This window comes from Hemicordylus capensis, chromosome 1 (genome assembly GCF_027244095.1).
Source record: "Hemicordylus capensis ecotype Gifberg chromosome 1, rHemCap1.1.pri, whole genome shotgun sequence".
In the NCBI taxonomy this organism is placed as follows: domain Eukaryota; kingdom Metazoa; phylum Chordata; class Lepidosauria; order Squamata; family Cordylidae; genus Hemicordylus; species Hemicordylus capensis.
The window spans coordinates 405,024,121-405,047,096 of record NC_069657.1 but is presented as its reverse complement, the minus strand read 5'-3'; the positions used below and the strand labels follow the sequence as shown (position 1 = coordinate 405,047,096).

General features: G+C 43.9%; 1 protein-coding gene across 2 annotated transcripts in view; it reads left to right on the top strand.

Annotated features, from left to right (window-relative positions):
- LOC128349761 (ALK tyrosine kinase receptor-like) overlaps positions 1-22,976 on the top strand; it is a 134,090-nt gene that overhangs the window by 61,020 nt on the left and 50,094 nt on the right. For both annotated transcript variants that reach the window (XR_008318981.1, XM_053306674.1), the window contains exons 5-10: positions 3,311-3,458; positions 9,973-10,104; positions 11,422-11,566; positions 15,825-16,007; positions 19,427-19,528; positions 21,027-21,176. Coding sequence is in view for 1 of the 2 variants with exons in the window: in XM_053306674.1 (XP_053162649.1) it covers positions 3,311-3,458; positions 9,973-10,104; positions 11,422-11,566; positions 15,825-16,007; positions 19,427-19,528; positions 21,027-21,176 (860 nt within the window). In the remaining variant the exon portion in view is untranslated. The remainder of the gene's footprint in view (positions 1-3,310; positions 3,459-9,972; positions 10,105-11,421; positions 11,567-15,824; positions 16,008-19,426; positions 19,529-21,026; positions 21,177-22,976) is intronic.

The window sequence follows — 22,976 nt, the reverse complement described above, 5'->3', positions numbered from 1 at the left end:
ATTTCTTTAATGTTAATGCCCAAGGAAGAAGCAAATTATATCAGCAACCCAGGGCTGGTTTTGCTCTGTGATAACATCTGCAAGTAGATCAAAAGTATAGGTTATCAATATGCTGCCTTGAGTTTTAGTTTTACGGGATGCTGTGCATTTGGGGATCTGTCTTTAAATAATTAGTGTCAGTCATTTAACGGTTGTGATAACTCACAACATCCTTTGTGCTGGCATGACAAGATGGCCTGTTGCACAATGTCAGTGGGTACCAGGAACATGGGGAGCTGCCTTATACTGAGTCATACCATTGGCCCATCTTGCTCAGTACTGTCAACACTGACTGGCAGCAGTTTTCCAAGGTTTCAGGCAGGAGTCGTTCCCAGCCCTACCTGGAGATGCCAGGGATCAAACCTGGAACCTTCTTCATGCAAAGCAGATGCTGTTATCTCTGAGCTATGGCCCTATCCCTAGCTCTCTTAAGATATCACACCAGCATAGTAATTTTAGTTGGCACCCCTGTAATGAGAACAGCCACCATTAATGGCATATCTGGTAAGGATGTTTCCCTAAGTCAGTTGGCAACCATTCGGTGGTGGTGGTCATGATAGAGGCTATTACTTTCTTAGGAGCTTGTGACTAGACTCCCTAGCCTGTATTGGCTGGAACTATTCAGTTTTTGCAACTATCCATAAAGTATGTCATGCATCAAGAGTGGTGGTGGTAATGAGGTAGTGACACAAGAGAGGTTGATTATTTGTTAAATGGGATAAAATGTGACCAATGGGGCTGCTTCCACACTAGCTGTTTCATCTGAAATTGCCATCTTTTGTCCACTCACTTTTAATGGAGCATCCCAACAACACTGCTGTCAAATTGTTGCATTCTAATGTTCCCTGAGTTGTCCTCCCATGTTTTTATAGATCTGATTTGTGCCAATTTTTTTTAATTATACATGCAATTGGAGCATGAGCTTGTCCACTGTGGACAAGCAAAGTGCTATTGATACATGTGCACACATTCACATACACCCCGTCTTTTGGAGGAGCAGAAACGGGAGGAGGAGGAGGGCTGCAGGAAGGAATCCAGTTCTGAAGTCTGACTTACTGTAGATGCTGCATGAGCAAAGAGGGTTCACGGTGTAGAATTACATTTCTCAACTACACTCCACATATAGAGCTGCACTCACGCATGCATACAATTTCATGGCACTAAAAACGTAATGGCTTCTTTTAAGGTCTGCTTCTTACAAATCATTTTGTTCTTGGGTTCCATTACCAGCATACAAAACTTTGCATGCATATCCTCTCAGTTATGAAGTAAGACACATACAAAATTATGGCTTTTTTCTCCAAAATATGCTCATACTGTAACAAATAAAAGATCTATTCCTCCCCATTCTCTCCCATCAATATAAGTTTTGCATTTCCTAAGTGGCATTATATCTATATATGGCATACTCGTCGCTAATCCCATGCATGGCAGCTCGCAAACCCATCACTAATCCCATGCGTGGCAACTCTCACGAGATTTCGTGGGCGAGGGGAGGAGGAGAGGAAGGTGAGAGGCCAGTGAGAGGAAGTGGCCAGCTGGCTGCTGGGCAGCAAGAAGAAGTGGCGGCCAGGCCGGCTGTTGGAGTGGGGGAGAACGAACTGGGGCTGGGGGTGGGGAAGAGACAGGGAGAACTAGGAGTGCAGATGCTCTGTGCCAGGTCAGCTAGTTGTTGTTGTTGTTGTTGTTGTTGTTGTTGTTGTTGTTGTGGTTCTCAAATAGTTTACATAGAATAAGGAATAAGCTTTCTTACAGACTAAAAAGAAACACAAGGTAGACACTAGCAACAGCCACTGGAGAAGACCCTGTGCTGGACTTGGATAGGGACATGCATATCTTCTGTATTTAGGCACTGGAATTTAAATGTAAGTGTGGCGAAATGATCCCTGCTTATCTCCTTGCTCAGATCCTTAGAAGTTCTGGCATTACAAAGTAAGCTTATGCAAATATGAAAGATTTTCTTTTTAAGCAAAAGTTGCAATGTGCAACCAACCAGCAGGCTCCATACAGTTGCCTTGGTGCCTGTGCAGCCTGTAGGTTCTATGTGACCCCCTTTTGTTTTTGCATTCTCTCCCAAGCTGTTAACATCTTGTTCAAGTTTACCCCTGCCTCAGTGTTGTACACAGAATTGCATGTGGCTTTGCAAAACGAAGCCCCTATTTCTATATCCATGGATCCCACAGAGAGAGTCTTTATATATACTCCTATTACTGGAACCATTTTTTTCCTCCTGCCAACAAGATGGTCATCAGCACTCACGGGAACTATGTAAATGTGTGCCCTGTTATCAATGGCAGAACAAATAACCTCTTTGTAGGGATTGGCTTTGACAAATGTGGAGCCGCCATGACCCAGGGTTTGCTGCTGCTCTTCCTTCACAGCTGGCGAATGAGTCACTAACGGCATCTCTGTGAGTTCCTGGCTTTATTGCTTATGTGCAAAATCTACTCATACATAGAAAAATATGGCCCCTAATTGCAGCCAATTAGCCCTGCCAGCTTGCCTTGCTCGATAGTGCACCTCATTAGCCATTATAGCTTCCTGCCGCAAATCAGCTCAATGACTCCTGTTCCTCGTAGCATCTGTTCAGGGGACCCTATCCTGTAGCCATTGCCTCCTCTCCTGTGTCCATCACAGCCTCATTGAATAATGATTGCTTACATTACAGAAAGTGACATGATCATAGTCAGGTCAGATTTTCAGGATCTCATCTGCTGCATGAGCTGCTTGTGGCAGCCAATCTGATAGCCAGCCCTTTGCTTGCATCTGACTGTATAAGAAGAGCATCTCATAGTCTAGGTATTAGAAGTATAGGTATGATCCCCTACTAACTTGGCAAAGAGGCACCTTTTAACATGGTGATTCTCTTTATTTAGCAGGGGGAGAGTAACTGGCCCTATCCTCCAGTGACTGTTGCTGGTGTCTATCTTATGTTTCTTTTTAGATTGTGAGCCCTTTGGGGACAGGGATCCATCTTATTTATTTATTATTTCTCTGTGTAAACTGCCCTGAACCGGTTTTGGAAGGGTGGTATAGAAATCGCATAAATATTATTATTATTAAACCAGTCCCTGTGGCAGAGCCAAGATGAACAGCTTAGTTAAAAATAAAAGGCTTGGGAAATGAAGACTCTGGAAATTTTAGATTCTGCGACAGAGAAGCTCAAGTTATTCTGTCCTTGGAGAAATTTATTCCCTTTTTTTTCTTTTGATGTGAAGAATTTATGTCACTTATGCCCTTGGGCTTATTCCTTCTTTTCTTTTCCTTTCAGAATTTCAGGCTATGGGGCAGCTGGTGGCAAAGGAAAGAACACCATTATGAGGTCACATGGTGTATCTTTGGTGGGGGTATTTAAACTCCAGAAGAATGATACTTTGTATATTTTGGTGGGGCAACAAGGAGAAGATGCCTGTCCTCATGTAAGTCATCAACCCTCCTGACAAGGCTTTGTTTCCATCATTTGTGTGAATGGAAGTTTGTGCAAGAAAACTTCCCCACTCGCTCCTCAGGGGAACAGCCCCTGTACCTCCTAGAAAGCTTATGTGGGCCAAGGGACCCCTAGAAGGACCCGAGGACCTTCTAGAAAGAAGTGAGATGCTGTAGGGGATGCAGAGAATCCATAGAAATCACTCTTCCCAATCTGCCTTTGCACTTTCGGGGGGGGGGGGCAGGGGCACAGTCAAACTTCAGACCATTGATGGGCAGTCGTCCACTCATTGCCACCCACTGTAATGTGTACAAGCTCTGTTGAAATTAATGAGGATAGGAAGTTAGGCACACTTGTTTATGTTTTGTAGGCTGTTTTGAGTCTGGTGTTTTACTGTAATAGGGCATGAAAAAGAATATATTAAAGACGCCATTTCCTGTTCTGGCCATGACTGGCAGATTTAATTTAAGTTATCTTGTATATCCTTCTCAAAAAAAAATCTGTATTAGATTTTAACCTTCCCATTGGTTCCCAAGGGCTTGGGACAAGTAGCAACAACGTTATGTACAATACAAAAAGAATACTTGTAAGGGTGATGGTTTTCTGTGGGCCTTTACCATCTTTCCCTTTTTGGTGGGTGTCATGTCAGCTCAGCTTAACTCTCCCTCAGCTTCAACTGACAAACCTGAAGAAGATGTATGAGGTAATTATACTCTGGAGGCACAGAAGAGGCAGAGTCAGTTCTTATTAAAAACAAATGAACACACTTGTGAATAATTGAAAAACTGAATAGTGAACAGACGCTGTCTTATTAATCAATAAGCCATATTAAATGATAATAACAAGTCACTAGGCTGATTATCACTGGTGACACACATGACACACTGGTGACACACATGGAAAGAAAGGGCGTGTACCAAGAGTGCACCCATCAGGTCATCTATGGATGTCTAAACAAGTTTAAACAAGTACTTTGTAGTTCATTTTTAGGGCCCTTCAGATGAACAGCCCATGCATGTGCTCAAAGGACATGCCAGAAGAGCACCATGTAGGACATCCAAACTTTGCACACTCTTGGTGCATCCCCTTCTTCAAGGGTGCTACTGGCCATATTGTTAGTGTTGATGCACAGTCAATTTCTGGATAGTAAAACAACTTTAGAATCTCCCCGCTTTCTAGAGCTGCACTTATCTCCCCCCGCCCCCATTTTTCCACCAGTTTTGATAGGGTGAAAATGACGGGCAATTCTGCACTTTTATGGGAGCCCCAAAAATCCTTTTTAAGTTCAAGGGGGAGGTGGGTGGTTACCTAATGTAGCAGCGAAGTCATGTCAGTGTGTTTTACTTCCTTAAACCCGTACGTGCCATCTTTGCAGACAGCAACAAGCACTGTAGTGTTAGAAGTGCCTCTTGCCTCATGAGTCAAGTGAAATGGCGCTGCCTGGGAGGCAAATGGTGCTTCTAATACTACTGTTCTTATCGCTGCCCACAGAGGTGGCAGATTCTTGTTTAAAGAAGAAAAACACACCACTACAACTCCATTGCTCCCTTACATAAGGTCCTACCCACTCTAGAACTTAAAAAAGGATTTTGTGGGTCCACTCCTGAAAAGGCAGAATCCCCCATCCCATTTGTGCCCCACTAAAACTAGTGCCAAGCAGGGTTCATGCAGCCTTAAAAAGGAGTGAGACTGTAAAGTTGCCTCAATGTCCAGGAATTGACTGCAAGCAGTGATGCAGCTACGTAATTTTGGACTTGGACCTAATGAGCTTCCCAGCAGGGGGAGGGCTGCAAAATAAGCATCCTCTCTCTATATATACATTTCATCACAAACCACAGGTCTGGTCTAGAATGCATTTGGGGAAGAAGGAGAAAAAGACTGCACGACCCCTAATGGATCCATACATCTTCTTGATCATTCACCACAAACCTTCAGATCTGGGCCAGAGTTCATTTTCCAAAAGAAAAAAGAAAGACTATGCAAGCCCCAATAGAGTCACACAGCTTCTTGACCATTCACAAACTAACTGGGATACAACACGTGTCCCTTGCCCAAACACGAAACCAACAACAGCATTTGTATTGGGCAGGGGGGATTAAAACCACAACACATGGCCCTTGCTTCACGATTCTCATGCAGACCTTCTGGATGGCAAATCAACTTGAACATGTGTGTCCAATTTCAGAACTCCTAGCCTAGCTACTCTAGAAATGTAAAGGGTTGATCAAACGGAGGAATGTCACACTTTTTTATGAAGGCAAAGGGCAGAATTCTTCGCATGGGGGTGGAATGATAGTCCAAGGCAGGCTTCGGTTCCAGACATTTTTGTAATTTTCTGCCATGAAACAAGCCACTTATCGGGCTTTTGTTGAAGTTTTTTAAAAAAAATAATTCAAAAAATCATTAAAACAAATCAATGAATTGACCTATCTGCTCCTACGTCTACATTAAAGCCCAATTTCAGTACTCTAGGTCAAGCCATTCCAGAAATACAAAAGGGGCCTGCTTTTCCCTGGGGAGAAATCATGGAGTTCTCTAGGAAAGTGGGCACATGGACCTGGGCCCCCAGGTCCAGGCCTAAGGGCACCCCTGACTGCAAGTTTAATTAGCATTTAATGTTGCTTATTGATTAATAGGGTAATATCCCCAATTCATGTGTTATGTTCAATACATATTCAATTTGTGTACAATGTACACGTGTGTACACACCTGTACACACATGCAGTTATTCACATCTCATGTTCAATGCACACAGGGTAATACACTTGTATCTGCCCCCTATATTTGAAGGGTTCCATACCCAGGTTCACTTCTAAAATGATTTATTGCTTGCTTTTCATTACATGTTTGTTGGGGATCTTATTGTTTCTTGTTGGTTTGATCTTGGAGATCCCAGTACACATTATTTATCTTGAAAAAAATTACATTATGACAACACCATATGACAAGGTGTTTCTCCATGTTATGGAGGAGCAGGTGCCATTTTTGACATGGTATAGGGGTACCATTTTTGGCAATATGCACATATATGTAGTTCCTGAGGGGAAAATTCAGGTGTGGGATGCTGTCCTTGGAGGTTTCTTCTTCCCTGTCCCATAATTTTCAGTGGACATGAGTGGCTTTATTCATGATAGTGTTTGCATGGAAGAAATGGATTGCAAGACTATGTGGTTAAGTTCCTGTATATTGAATTATGTACAAAATGAATTCAGACTGTATTCCTTTTCCTTTTTCAAATATATATTTTTGAAATAGATTTTTGCTTTGTGCCCCTTGAATGGAAACTCTGAGATGAGGAAAATGTGAAGTGGTGTCTAGAAATTGCACAGTGTCATTTGCACTGAGCATTGAGTATCCAGCAGAGTTCTTGGCTAGAATGTCTTTCAGGTGGCTAGAGCCCAGGCACTGGATGCTGATGCTGTCATTACAGACCAAACAAAGGACATTTCATGTGGGGATGCCTACTGCAAAAGCTCATGCAATATCAGAACAAGCATCAAACAAGAATGATGTGCCCCCTTTTTACCAGACATACAAGGATGTAGGAGGTTAATATTCTTTGGAATGAAAACTGTCCAAATTCAGACTCTTATTTTGTATCCATAATCTGGGCATTGCAGCACACTATAATATATGGAGTCATTAAATTACAGGCCACTGTAATCTTAGCAAGGATTTATTGAGTGCTAATGTAATTCTTTCATCGAGGCAAAGAGATTGCATTGACTTGTGGAAGTGGCTTTAACTTGATTGGATTGTAATCAGTTATGTCTTTGCCATGAAAGCTTTTTTTTTTTTTTTAATCCAATTGTGATCTATTGGTTTCTCTGGGTCATTGCACTAAGTCATTTGATTAACCATCCCTTCTCCAGTTGTGAATTAGAGTTAGCAGATGTTGGTTTTTTTATGGCACCTACAGCCTTCTGTGGACCAGCTCTGGGAGCCTTCTATTGATCCACAAGCTAAACTTTAAAGATATAAATTTAGGATTAAGTTCCTATGGATCAGGCTCTGTTCTGCTTGTAAAGTACTTCCATGAGAAACTAAAAATATCACAAAAGAGGATTGTATTTAATTAATTGTCAGAATGTGTTTCATTATGAGGTTCATTTTATTCTAGGTGTATTTTTCTGCCCCTAAGCTCTCTCTACTATAAATCCTAAGAAAAGCCAAGGATGCTTTCATTTCTGTTATAGTCTTGTAGGTCAAAGGGATCTGCTCAGTACTAAGGGGTGCTCACAAAGCAAGCCATTCATGTACATCTCTTGATAATCACAACATCACATAATAACATGCATGTATGAATGGACCATCAGGTATGAATCCATGGTGTTTTTCAATGAAGTCGGTTCACACATTCAGCTGCCATCCAACCAGTGCATTTATCAAATGCCGAGAAATCAGCAAGTGACACACATGCACATCTGAATCAGGGCTCGATGTTTGCTGCTTGAAGAATATGTGAACTGACCATTCTGAAAAGCATTGCATTTGCAATTCTGTAAGACAATATGAATGCATTCTCTCTGTGATGTTACTGTATATCTGTGACATCTGGTGGCCACTGCTTTGAGACAGAGTGGCAGACCTTTAGTCTGGTGATCTGGCAATAAAATTGTATTTTGTATTCTGAAATTCTGAAATTTGTACTCTGAATCAGCCTTAATTTGTGATACCCACTGAAAGGCTCTGGAGTCACTGCAGGTTCTGGTTTGGAATGAGCTGGTGTTTTAGGCCATTTTAGCAATGACCAGTGTCCCCTGTAACAGGGATTCCCAGATGCTGTTGACTATAATTCCCATCATCCCCAGCCAAAAGCCATTACAGCTTGGGATGATGGAAGTTGTAGGCAACAACATCTGGAAATCTCTGTTACAAGGAATACTGGCAATGACCTAAAACAGTGCACAGGCAACTGCATCACTTGACTTCCATTGTTTCCAATGGAGGTAGTGCTGCAGAAGTGCCCACATGCTATTATAGGCTGTTGTGCAACTGCCCAACTCCACAACACAGCCGGGACGGCCTTTCACATGTTCAACAAACCCAGTGGGTTGGAAATGCAAGCTTTGGATGGCACCACATGTCAGCCATTGTTCTTTGCCATGCATTGGGGAGCATATCTATCTATCTATCTATCTATCTATCTATCAATCATATTTTTATACTGCCTGATATGTATATGTCTAGGCAGTGTACAAAATTTTAAATATTTAAAAGTCACAAATTAAAATACATGACAATAAAAACAATAGAATAACATTATTAAAACAAGTTTTTTTAAAAATTACTAAAATTATTAAAATTAAAAGTAACATTATTAAAATTAATTCTAATTAAAAGCCTGCAAGAACAGGAGGGTCTTGAGGTTCTTCCTGAAAACAAACAGAAGGAGATGCTCTTATTTCAGCAGGAAGCTTATTCCAAACCTCTGGGGCAGCCACAGAAAAAGCCCTGTCCTGGGTCGCCACCAAACGAGCCGGTGGCAACCGTAACTGGACCTCTCCAGAAGATCGTAACAGGCAGTGGGGATTGTGACAAAAGAGGCACTCTCTCAAATAGCCTGGACCCAAGCCATTAAGGGCTTTATAGGTAATAACCAGCACTTTGTATTTCACCCGAAAACATATTGGCAGCCAGTGCAGTTCTTTTAGAACCGGTGTTATGTGGTCCCTTCGTGTTGTCCCAGAGACCAATCTGGCAGCAGCATTCTGTACCAGTTGTAGCTTCTGGACTACGTACAAAGGTAGCCCCACATAGAGCGTATTACAGTAGTCAAGCCTGGAGGTTACCAGCATATGTAACACTGTTTTAAGGTCACTTACCTTTAGAAATGGACATATCAATAGAAGCTGATAAAAAATCATATGGGATTGCTGCTAATCTTGTCACCCAGCCAAGCTCACATGCAGGTGCCATTTGTGTCCACATTGCTTTAAAGCTGGGCTGAAGCATACTGGTGCGTGGTGGTATGTTAGATGGATCAGGGAACAGTCATGTATCCTCGATTCTGCCACTTGTGCCTTTCTTTCCCCACCTATAATGGAACCATTATAAGGTCATTCCAATCATTAATCTTTATTGAAGAACCTCTTGAAATCTACATGAAGGCCAAATGTCTTTCTTATTGGCAGAAAGAAAGGCTTCTTTTGTGATAATTTTATGCCATCGCTTTATGGGAATGCCTAACATTTTTATGAATGCCAAATTCACTTTGAAATGATTGCATTAAGCAGCAAATTAACCCAGACAGCTAGCAGAGCAAAAGCAGAGGTTCTTCTTCACTGAACTGGCAGCACGACACTTTTATCTATTCCTTTCCCATTGACTTTACCTGGTATGACCACACTTACAACAGCTCTGAGCCTTGTCACTGTAAGTACGGTGCTCAAGGAGGGGAAGAGTCAGAGAGTGTAAGGGGAGGAACCTTTGGCTGATGGCACCTTCTAGCAGGTGCATGGGAAGAATTGATACTCTGTCTGAACTTGGACTTGTCTTATTTGCAGGCCAATGGGATCATACAGAAAGTCTGCGTTGGTGAAAATAATGTGATTGAAGATGAAATTAAGGCAAATAGGAGCATCCATGAATGGGCAGGAGGAGGTGGTGGTGGTGGAGGAGCATCTTATATATTTAAGGTACACACACACTTACAGTCCATGTAAAGATGAAGTTACAACCTGTCAGCTTAATGGACTCCATTTACTGACTCTCCCTTCAGCTCACTGTGGTCCTTTTGAGGATGCACAGACAGCTTGCTACTAATTGGGAGGGTAGGAAGTTGACCTCCCCACATTGAGCCTGTTAATTGGAATTCATGCTGCTCAAGGCTTTTTTCACTAAACTTTCATGGTTTTTTTACATTTCTCAAATCTGCTTAATGGCATCCCCGCAACCCACAAAGCTTTTGATACACACTGGAAAATACCGCAGTCACTGCTTGTTGTTGCACACAAGAGGCCATGCCTTCAGCTTGGTCAGAATGGTGCCTGGGGTGCTGAGAACACCCACGGTTCCCATCATCACGTCTTCCAAAGTCCACATCTTCTCACAAGGCAACAAAATGCCTGTCTAGTTTCCTTCAAAGTCCAGTGATTTCCACTGGAATTAACAAGATATAAGTTTCATGTTTCACATGTCACACATGCCATATCACGGAGCAAGGCCTAAGGCCTGTGCCCATGTGTCCTGGACTGACACTAGGTCCTTATCTGTAGAGTCTGTACCCCCACTGCCTCCACGCAGCTGGGACTGGGATTGCATACCCACCAACATGTCCCTATTTTCCCATTCAGGTGAATATGTTGGACATGTTGGCAAGTGTGCGATTGTGCTGCAATGTTGTTTAGTCAGAGGACAGCCCCTGTTTCCCATCTGATAAGAGACCTTGAGAGAAGAGGCACTGTGCCACACATAGAGTGGTAGAGCAGTTCTACCTGATACACTCCCACAGACTGCAAAAGTCGAGAGATCCCTGTATCCCTGTGTATATACCATTGCTGAATACCGCTACTGTAGCTGCTCATGGCTACTGCAGCTGCTCACAGCACCAGGGTGGTGTAGTGGTGGACAAGGACTGGGCAGGGCCCAGTTTAAATCCCCTTTCATCTCTAAAGCTCACTGGGTGACCTTGGGCTAGTCACTATCACTTAGCCCAACCTACCTCACAGGGTTGTTGTGAGGATAAAATGGAGAGCCTTGAACACTGCCCTGAACTCCTTGGAGGAAGGGTGGGTGGGATAGAGATGTAACTTCTACTGCCTGACAGAACTAATGATCTTCATTCATTTTTTGGATGTGGAGAGATAAATAATGCAATAGTACTTTAGACTACAGAGCAGTCCTGGAGGGGTTACTCAGTGAAACAAACTGTAACTAGCTTATGGGGAACAAATGTTACTGGCATGTCTGACACAGCTAAAATCCAGCTTCATGTCTCAATTCAACCTGTTAAGATGGAGAATGGAAAGCCAGTCCCCTTGATCATTGCAGCGGGAGGTGGTGGCGGGGCCTACAGGCCCAAAGCAGATACATTTCAACAGGAAAAGCTGAAGAATGATACATCAGTCCCAGGGCTTAATGGGAAACCAGGAGCTGCAGGTAAGCAAGATTCACTAATGCATTCCAAGTTCCTTGCTTGGGACAAGATAGGTGGTAAAAACCTATCCAAAAGTGACAATGCCCGTGTATCTGGGGCTATGCCTGCCATTTTTGCTTCATCAGTTTCTGCTGCCAAAGAAACCAGCAGTTGTACAGTTAACAACTAGCAGCTTGTCTCTTCAGCAAGGGAACTTCTGCAGTGACATTTTATCAAGCAACGCTCTAGCTGCCCATATGGCTCTTCCCTGTACATGTATATAATTTGGATCATAGCCATTGTTGTTAGCAAAGAACAGCAGCTCAGGAGCTAAGAATGTGAACCTGGAGTCCATAACTGCGCTTTAATTCTTTGCTGTATCACAGAGTTACCCAAATGTTCATGAGAAAATGAACTGTTTTACCCCTTAATACATTTTGTAGAAAAAGTCATTGTGGTCACAAATGGCCTTTTGACCAATTTTTTCAAGAGCTTATGTTCCACAGAGTATTTAATAATTGACTGGGAAATGTATATAATTGCTTCTTATGCGAACTCTAGAATATAAATTAATCTCAGCTAGACATACATTCTAGATGCCTTTGTAGGGTGTGGCTTCTATAGGACCAGAGAGTGATAGTTATTGCAGATTGATAGTGATCCAAAATTGTAGACATGTATGTGTGCCTACTACAGATTAATAGAGAGTTGCAGCAGTGTCTATGTAAACATGCATTGTAAAATTGGAGAAATCTATGCATGTTCTCATTCTTTAGCGACCCTGATTTTGGAAATCTCAGGAAAGCAAGCATTATATTAAGGCATGCATAGCCAGTCATATGCAAATTTGAAGATATATATCTTAAGCCACTGTACATACCACAGAAATGGAAAAGACACTCAGTTGCGAAGAGGAAGCACCATGCACTGTACAAAGCTCACCAAGCATTCTGCAGAAGGACAGCAAAATGCCAGGAATCTTTTCACAAGGGGCTTTTGAAGCCCTTTAACTCACATCTCCTCTGGAATGGAGGCGGTGTGCAGTTAACACACAATTTGGGTTTTTCACTGCACATTTATATCTGGGGTTTAAAAAAATCCATGATTTGTGGCAGTTTTTTGGGACAACTTTGAGTTTGCAGTAAAGCCTCCCCGTAAACTCATGGTAAAGCCTACTGTGCGTAAAAGTCATAAGAACATAGGAACAGCCCTGCTGGATCGGGCCCAGGGAGGCCCATCTAGTCCAGCATCCTGTTTCACACAGTGGCCCACCAGATGCCTCTGGAAGCCCACAGGCAGGAGATGAGGGCATGCTCTCTCTCCTGCTGTTGCTCCCCTACAACTGGTACTCAGAGGCATCCTGCCTTTGAGGCTGGAGGTGGCCCTCCAACTAGTAGCCATTGATAGACCTCTCAGGAGAAGCACATTCATAAGGATTTTATTAGGAGTGTATTGGCGAGGAGACACCAGCTACGTTTCTCTATGCTTCCATTCCCCATCTATAAAACCAATAAAGAAGATTATTTCATAGGAGTGAAGTTAAGCCACATCCATTTCAGATGATGATGTGCTCTAATTTTGAAGTGAAAGAGATTATGGCTGGGATCTAAAGAGTCACAAGCAGAAGAGAAATAATCCTTCACACCATTTGATATGCAGAAGCACTAACTTTAGCACAGGAGATGCAGTTGCCTGTGAGGCAACAGATGAATGGCTGCTGCTATGGGGAAGGAAGGGCTTCACCAGGAAGAAAATCTCTGGCTAACACTTTATCTTCTGTGTGCAAGGTTCTACTGTAACCTGCTTGAGGGTGGGGTGGGGTGGGGTGGGGTGGGAAGGGGACAGGTCTTCTTTATGCAATACACATTTACCCATGGGAGATCTTTTGCTCTTGGCCCAGGCCAATGCCTGCAACGGACAGATCTATGGGTGGAAAGCACTCACAGCTCATTCATCTGATCTGCAGAACAGACAGCTAACAGCGGTTGGCTGACCCCAGCACTCTCTTTGGCTAGGCCATGTGAAATTTTAAAGCACTGGTGGTGCCACAACATGAAGAGCAGCATGACCACGGGCCTGGTTCAGACATTCACTGAGCCTGAGACTTTCCAGTTGGTGGGTAAGCAAGTGCAGCCCCCTCCCCTACACTTCACAGGTAACAGGAAACACCGGGAATAGAGGAAGCGGCCCCATACCAAGTCAGGCCTTTGGCCCATCTAGCTCAGTATTCTCCACACTGACTGGCAGCGACCTTCCATGGTTCCAGGCAGGAGTCTCTCCCAGCTGTACCTGGAGATGCTGGGGATTGAACCTGAGACCTTCTGCATGCAAGCATGCAGATGCTCCGTCACTAAGCTGTGGCCCTTTCCCCTAAGAGGAATATCTTACAGCGCTCACATGTCGTCTCTCATCCAAATGCAATCCAAGCTGTACCCTGCTCAGCAAGGAGGGGGGGAATTCATGCTCACTGTCACAAGACCAGCACTCCTCCCTAATGTTTCATAGGTGACACAGGTGCTCCATGTACACACCGGGTTTGTGAGGGTCTTCCCCCTCAGGAAAATGGAAGATTGTGCAAAATGGGTGTCTGTGTGATCAGGCATGCATATATGATGTTGTCTCCTGATGCAGGGCAAGAGGTGCACCTCCTTCTTCCACCACACTGGAGCCATTACATTCCTCTCAGCGGTCTACAGCATACTCCAGTGGTGAAACTGCTAAAATAGGGAGAGAATGTATCACAACATGCCTGGGGAAATAGAGGCACAGCACAGATTGTGACCATAGGAGCTGAAAATAACCAGCAAATGCATTATGTAAACTGCTCTGACCTTTCCAAGAAAGGGGAGAAGGAGGCAGCAGGCGGTGTGGTGGGCAGGCAGTGGCAACGGGAGAGAGGCAGGGGCCCTTGTGATCCTCCTGACCAGTCCAGGCCCAGGGACAGTCGTACCCCCTTGTCCAATGGACGCTATGCCTATGCCAGGGGTGCACTTGGGAGTTTGGGCACCTGGACCGCCCCTGCTGCAAGGCTCCCTCCGTGAGCCCCCCCCCATTATAACAAAGAAACCTACTGCCGCTGCTGCACTGAACCACCAATATTTTCCGTAATTTTAGCCACTGTGTGCACAGCCGGGGGTGGGGGGTGAGCCAAGCAGGTCTCCCCTCAACATAGCTGCGGTGGGGGTTGCAGCAGCCACTGGGCCTGCCCGTCCACAGGCCTTGAGAACTGCAAGGCGCTCCAACGCACCTGTGCAATTGGAATAGATCATCACAATTCCATGAAATCACGGGCTTGCAACAATCTATTCCAACTGCGCAGGCACACTGGAATGCCTCACGTTTCTCAAGGGCCATTTCTCACACACACACCCGGCCGCACACATGGTGGCTAAAATTACGGAAAAGATAAGAGGTTTGGCATGGCGGGGTGGGCATGGGGTGGTGGCAGGAGCCCCCCCTCAGACATTTGGAGGGTCCCCCCAAGACCTTGGAGGCTTCGGATCAGGGACCCAAGGTCCGGGGGGGGGAAGAGCGCCTCTGTTGGGGCAAGTGTTTAGATTCCCCTTTTTAATTCTTATGAGGTAAAGAAAAGACTCTGAGGCCATTCACACAATCAAAAACTGTGTTGTACCTGTGTTTGGGAGCTGTGTGTGCTCTCAATTTTTCGATTGTGTGGAAGCAAGGTAGGTGGAAAATCTGGGTACAAGTGGTTGTGTGGAAACAAGGTAGGAGGAAAAGCTACCCAGGTTTTCCTCCTGCCTTGCTTCCACACAATCACTTCTCTCCAGGTTTTCCTCTAACCGTCCTTCCACACAACCTCCCATACCCGGGTAGAACACAGGTTTTGATTGTGTGAATGACCTCTCTGTTAGCTGGCTCTGTAATCTCAGTGTGTTTCCCCAGCATCAGAGGTCAAGGGTGTGTCATTACTAGACACCCAATTACAGTAGAAAAATAAACAGGTCTACATTTCAGGGGGTGCTTCTGTAAGAAGGGTGATGAATTTCTAACAGAAAATGCTGTCACTTCCATACCCATACAAACTCTAACTCCCAGTATTCCTTGGGTGGAAACAGTGACTCTTCAGCTAGTTTTATAACCTTGTTTACATATGCAGAGGAGCTGTGCCTCTCCCATCATATCCCAGTCCTTTCCAGCCTTGGTTAGGAATCCTGGGCCATCACTGTGTTATTGGGGATATGCCTTTCTCCTGCTGGGCTCTGCATTTTCTGGATGCAACGGCAACTTACGTGAGCTGCTTTTCCTTCTGTTAAACTGCAGGTGGTGGAGGTGGCTGGAACGATAATACTTCCTTCCTCTGGTCGGGAAAATCCTTGCTGGAAGGCGCTTCCGGAGGAAAATCCTGCCCCCAGGCCACGAAGAAGTGGGGGTGGGAGACAAGAGGGGGTTTCGGAGGGGGTGGAGGGGGGTGCTCCTCAGGTGGAGGAGGCGGAGGATATATAGGTAAAGTGGCTTCATGTTCAAGGTGTCCCTTCCCCTCCCTTAGTGCTAATGTTCAGCAAAATGCTGGATCAAAATTTCCCTATAGCTGCTTATCTATATTTGTATCTGTATATACCTGAATGTTATGTGATGCGATGTGTGTATGCAGGGGGTCTAAGAATCTGCATGGCCAGTATTATTATTATACCAACCTGCCTAACTATTGCTGGGATGGGGTGCCATTTTTATAATCCCAAGCATCCTAGATATCACTTGATTTTTAAAAAACACACACGTTTCTAGTCCTCTTGGCTATGGGGAGCATTTAAAATAGGTTGATAACTCTTAGAAACCAGAGAGGGAGTGGTCTGACAGGCTTCCAGTCATCTGAAGGGAAGGACCTCTGTAGCTTTCTTAGCTCAAAATTAACACACTCACTGCCCTCCACAGTATCTTTCATGATCCTTCCTTTCCTTCATGCCTTTGATCATTGGGGGACACAGGGAACCCAAATTGTGCCATGAACTCAAATTTTGCAACCCTCAATAAAGTGCACAAATTATGCAAATAAAATCTAGACATTTAAGTTTTCCATCCGCAAACTTTGGTGAGGAGGGTGGCTTGTGCAGAATTCTGGACCCCCTGTGTAGATGTTGCCTTTTAACTCTGGATGATATGATTTAGGTGATAATCAAAGAGCAGCAAGAGCAACAACAATCCTGGCTTTTGCATTCTGGAAACCTAGGGCACATCTCCATGATTTGGGTTTGTTGTTGTTGTTGTTGAGGCTTGTTTGGTATTAATTGCCAGCGTCATATATCTGCAACTGTGCCATATTTTGCTCTGATACATACTACTATGATGCCCAGTCAATGCAGATGGCATAGTCCACATGGAAAAATGTTGAGCAATATCACCGCAAAGCACCAGAGCCTGCACTGTGGGAAGGTCTCCCATGTAGACATGCCATAATCCTTGAAGTTCCTGTTGTGAATTTTGAATCATGATTCAGAACATGATATTTCTTGTCCTCCATTGTTCAGAAACAAAAACTACAAGAGGATAAGTGTTTGTTTCTTAACAATTGAAGAAGACACAGACTTGGCGGCACTTAATCAATCCATCCATCCATCAATTTGCTGTGCTTTAGGCATCAGGGAACTTTTGTAGATAAAAATTGTCCTACCATCACTTTGCCTCATCCCTATCAGGAATTACCTCTAGGGACAGGCAAGGTATTAAGTTCGTAGCCAGTTCTTGGCTCCCTTGCAAATAGCCACGAGCTGCAAAGCAAATTGTACAAGACAAAATTATTGGAGGCCTTCTATCACAAGGCTAGCTTCAGGCACTGAAATTGCTATTGCTATGTGTTAGGCTCAAATAATCATTGAGCTTTAAGAGGTGGACATCTTCATTACCTGCCTTTGGTCATCCCACATCTTCTCATCTGTGGATGGTCTCTTCCACCTTAAGTAACTAGGCCTCCTCTTGGGCTACAACCCAGGGTGGATAGATGTGGTAGCTACTCTGGTGAAGCCACCTTGAGGTAATTTTTTGTGCGTTGGTGATTGAATCCTGTGGCACATCTTAGATACATGTTAAGATTGGATTTGCCACATCCTAGGAAATGTGCAGTCTTGATTGAACTGGGATGGAATTAGTCCTAGGTGGCAAAGCATTCAGATGACCTGCCACTATGCAAAGCTAAATCACCTTGTGATGACTTACCACATCAATTGCCACCTCAAAATAGTAATCTGAATCTACCCTTAAATTTGAAAAACCTTGGAGAAGCAAATAATGTATGTCTGAAACCTTGCTTAACTGCATGTATGTTTGTCCCTGAGAAACAGAACACCTCTTGTATGATTATTTAAATTTGTAAATTTCCTCCCCGCCCCCCTTTTTTTAACCTTTCCTCAAAGGAGATGAAAGTGAAATAGCACTTTGAGAATTAGGTAGAGTTGATGGGCAGGGATAGGATAAGAAATGAATCTGTAATCACCCAGAATATGTGTGACACTACCTTGTGGTGGCTTCATACACCTTGCCACCATCTCAAAATGATCATGTGAATCCACATTCCTCATTCTTAGATGGGTTTCCATAGATCAAATGGGATAAAAATGAAGAGCTCTCTTATTGTTGCTATTCATTATGTGGAAGCTTCATTTTTGCACAGAGTGGCATTATCAGCCTTTCAATCAAATGACAAAATTTTGTTTTGTAGCCCTCCCAAAACTGTAATCTTTGTGCTTAGTAGATCTGCCTGGGGCTGTGCTGGAAGATTCATTTGTTTCATTAATATCACAGAAGTCTTGTAAATTGAAAGTGTGGAAGTAAAAACATAGAGGTGCACTAAACTGTGGCCCATTATGGTATCAGCTAGATAGTTTGCCTTTTCTACGCATTTCTTTGTCAGATGCTCTATATTTTTTAGTATTGATTGTGAAGTACTTTTCTTTTGCCTTTCATGGTGACAGATTTCAAAACTTGATCAGTGTTAGTCTGCTGCAGCAAAAACAGTGAAGAATCTTGTGGTATCTTATAGACCAATAAATGTATTATGGCAGAAACTATTGTGAGTCCATTTCATCAGATGCACTCCCACTGACAATGAACAGACAGAATGAGATCAAATATAAACAAACACATGAAGATCGACAATTACTTTCTGTCATGAGCTAGCCAATCTTTTATTGAGGCCAAAGACCATGAAGTCCGATTTGCTAATTAATTCCAACTCAGCAGCACCATGCTGGAATCAACCTTAGAAATGTTTTTGGTTGAAGTATGGCAAATTTAAAGTCTGCTATTGAATGTGGTAAACCTCTTCTGTATTCTACCAAAGAAATCCACATGGTTCTGTGGTCTCCAGGAGTTGACACCGAATCAATGGCACAAATTTGCCTTTTTACTGAATGACCTGGGAGATTGAAACACTCTCCCACTGGCTGCGGAATGTGTTGTCTCCATTTATTCTCTCTTGCATAGAGAAACAAGAGAGTAAGTAGAATGGGTCTGTCAGAAATTGATCACACCCATGTTGATTGGATTCTGTATTCAGGTACACTCTACTCAGTATTATGAGGTGCTTCCTACTGTCTCTTGCATTGCTTAGCCTTTTGGCCTTTCCTTTTAAAAATATGGTTGTTTTTCTTCGCTCTGTATTCAGGAGACGTAACTATATCTATATTTATGTATACCACTGCATGCACCCAGCAAAGTGGATAGTAGTCCACAAAATGTTTAAGCCACACTACAGTCTTTAAGGTGCCACAAGATTCTTTGTTGTTCGTGTGTGTGTGTGTGTGTGTGTGTGTGTGTGTGTGTGTAACAATATATATACTATATATGCAATATATGTAGTGTATATATAACAATATATATAGTATCTAACACAATAACAATAGTCTAAGCTAGTTTCCTGTTCTCTGTAGGTGGCAATGCAGCAGAACATAATGATCCAGAGATGGATGGAGAGGATGGTGTGTCTTTTATTAATAATCAGTATGGCTCACTGTATACACCAGCACTAAAAGGTATTTTATGCAGCCAGGAAGAGTAATTTTCATGATGAGTTTTGTTGTTGTTTGTCAGACTCCAAGGGTATGAGGTGGGCTCCTAGCCCTTCTTGCACTCCAGAATGTCTGGAGCACTCCAAAAAAAGGTCAGCCTCAGGAACAGCCAGGGGAGGAGGTTAGCTTGTCACCTGAGTCCTCCTGGATTGCTGCATTCAGCCAGTTCCTTCTCCTGGAGAACTCCAGGCTTTCATAGAAGCAGCCCCTCTTCATCAGCTGCCGTGTCTTTAAATATCATAGTTCAGAGCTGACAGGGCTTAAAGCCTACTTTCAGCCCCGCCCCCTTCCTGACCTTCCTTCCTGTTTCCTGCCACACCCAACCTAGCTGCCTTCCCTGGAGCTGTTTCCTGCATCTCTCCCTGCCTTGCCCTCTCAACCCCACTGGGATCTGACCAGGCTGGGCCCTTCTCATCCCTACTGCCCTCTAAAGGGAGCGAAAGCCTCAGAGGAGGGATGCCATGCCCTTCTCCAGACTCCACAGGGCTACCCAAGTAACCAGGCAACATGGCATCCTGATGTTGTTGGGTTTTTTAAAAAAACAAACCCATGAGATCTTTGGAGGGATTTACTTGATTGAATAGGCAACATGGATGTCTCCCAGAAGACTTTGAGTGTTTGCAAGCGGAATTAGGCATGAGAAGGGCCCCAAAGGCAAACAATCTTCAGGCACAACAAAGCCACTTCTTGGTCCTGACTTGCTATAGCCTTTTTAAAAATAATTGGATGGAAGGAGGTGCATATGTATCTGTCCCCTTCAACCTCCCCATCTATCCTCAAACATACAAAATACTAGGGATGTGCATGAACTGCTGTTCGAGCACATTTCTGGAGTGGGGCCTGACAGCTATAAGAAAGAAGAGAGCAGGTCCTTACCTGCTCTCTGTCACCCTATGCAACTTCCATGCACCTTCCTGCTGGGGCAGCACATGTTCCAAGAAGCCTCGTGCAGTGTCCGCATGCGCACATGCGCGATGTCAGTGTCTGCACATGCGCAGGCACCATTTTCATGGTCAGCAACGCCATACAGACCACACAAATGGCATCCGCGCATACACAGATGCCATGTGTGTACTGATGCCATGCAGTGCTTCTTGGGATGTGTACCGCCTCCGCTCTCCTTTTTCTTAAAGTTCCTGGCCGAAGTGCCCAAAGCGGTTGACACAGAGAAATGATAAATAAATAAATAAACAAGCTGGATCAAGGTCTGCTTTGGACATTACTAGCAAGTACATAGAACAGAAAATGCATGTCGGTCAAGCATCTTTTACTTTCCCACACCTACTCAAAGACACAATCCCCAAAGGCTCTCAGCCCATTCCATGTTGGCCACCTCATCTCAGCTGATAGTTTGTCATTATCCTTCTTGTTGATCTTGATGCACATCTTTGTGTATCGTTTTGCAAGAGGCTTTGACTTATCGCCCTTTCCATCAATAACGCTTCTTTTCTCCACTCCCTAGTGACAGATGGGCATGGAGAAGTTGACATTAAGGTGCATATGAACTGTAGCCACTGTGAGCATGACATATGTCGCATGGATATGAAGACACAGGAGGTTATTTGTATGTGTGACCACGGATATGTGTTGACTGATGATGGCTCATGCAGAGGTAAGAAGATGTCAGGGAAGGCCTCCTTTGGAAGAGATTTTGTGTGTGTGGCATTGCCACAGGTGTGCCTGTTCTATGAACATCTTTAATTTTGCACCATTTTCCAAAGTACAGTGCAGAATCTCAAGCAAATGGAGGCTTCTGCTATGGTTTAATTACTTGAGGACTTCTCAGGGCCATAGTGCACCCATCCAGCAGTTTCCTACACTGGGCTCCTTTAAAATTTCTTGCAGCTCATGCTGTCTCACCACAGTTTTTATGTACATACTGGCTACTGTCTCAATTCAGTTCATATATCTGATGAAATGAACTTCTGCCTATGAACTCTCATGCTCCAATGAGCCAATATGGGCCCAGAATACCACAGTACATAGGAACATAGGAAGCTGCCATATACTGAGTCAGACCATTGGTCCATCTAGCTCAGTATTGTCTACACAGACTGGCAGCAGCTTCTCCAAGGTTGCAGGCAGGAATCTCTCCCAGCCCATTCTTGGAGATGCCAGGGAGGGAACTTGGCACCTTCTGCTCTTCCCAGAGCGGCTCCATCCCCTGAGAGGAATATCTTGCAGTGCTCATATTTCTAGTCTCCCATTCATATGCAACCAGGGTGGACCCTGCTTAGCTAAAGGGACAACACATGCCTGGATACTTGGTCTGCCCCTCCCATTCATTCCATCCAATTTGCCTTTGTACAACACAGAATGAGGGCAGCCCCTGCTACAATCAGCTCTCCTGGATCTGTGACCTCCAGTGGCTCATTGTTCCACTATTCTCAATGAAGATCAAGCCATTGAAACAGATGGTTTTCTATCAGGAAATTAACATGGGGCACTCTGGATATGAAAGCAAAGTTGTAAAAACAGGGAGGGAGAAAATGTGAAATTGGCAGGGCCAGAAAGCAAAGCAGCTGTCAGTTCCCACTCTGAGTAGATGTTATAGCTGTAGGAGGAGAAGGGCGGTGGAATATTGTTGGCTATTTATTTATTTATTTTTTTAAAAATCACTTATTATCAGGAACAATTTATTGTCCAAGGAAGGTTTAAACCCAAGGTCCTGAGTTAAAGGGGGATGGATTAATCACTAAGCAATGTATGCTAGTGAGTGGGGTAAAGAACTGGATGCCCATCTGTAGTGGAATTACCTGCCTGTGTGAAAAGCTAATGATCTGTTTCCCATGCCAGACTCCTTCAAAATTTGCCATGCTGGTTAATGTCCCCTTATCTCAGGGCAGGGAAGCAGGAACCGTGCACTCAGTTGCCCACATGCTATGCATAAAGCCTCCTTCACAACCACCCAGCCTGCCCTGTTTTATCCAAGCCACCTCCAATACAAGGAGTACTCTGCTTCCTGATCTCAGCATACCAGGGCCCTGAATGTGAGTGAGAGCAGGGGAAATAGCCACTCCGTTATTAGGTAATGTGGGGAAAGCTGGAGAAGACGATGCTTGTGAACTCTCCAGGAACTGTACAATTTGTTCTCACCTTCCCAAGTGCCCATTTCCTATTCATTATGTCCCTCTGTAACCCATTGCAATGATGATGAGAGAAGTTTCACATGTTCCAAGTTTGTTCACCCATGCTTTTAAATGGCATGTTTTTGTTTTTCTGTTTTATTGTTATGGAGGCGGCCAAAAAATAAAGATGTGAATATCATCATTACTTTAGTTAAAAAGCAGGATTTACCACTAAGTGTGTGTGGAAATGGGAGCCGTGGCAAATCCCAGGTCTTTAACAAACATTCCTCAATGACATATGAGGTTTGAACATCTCCCTGTCATGGTGTACACTCTGTCCGGTG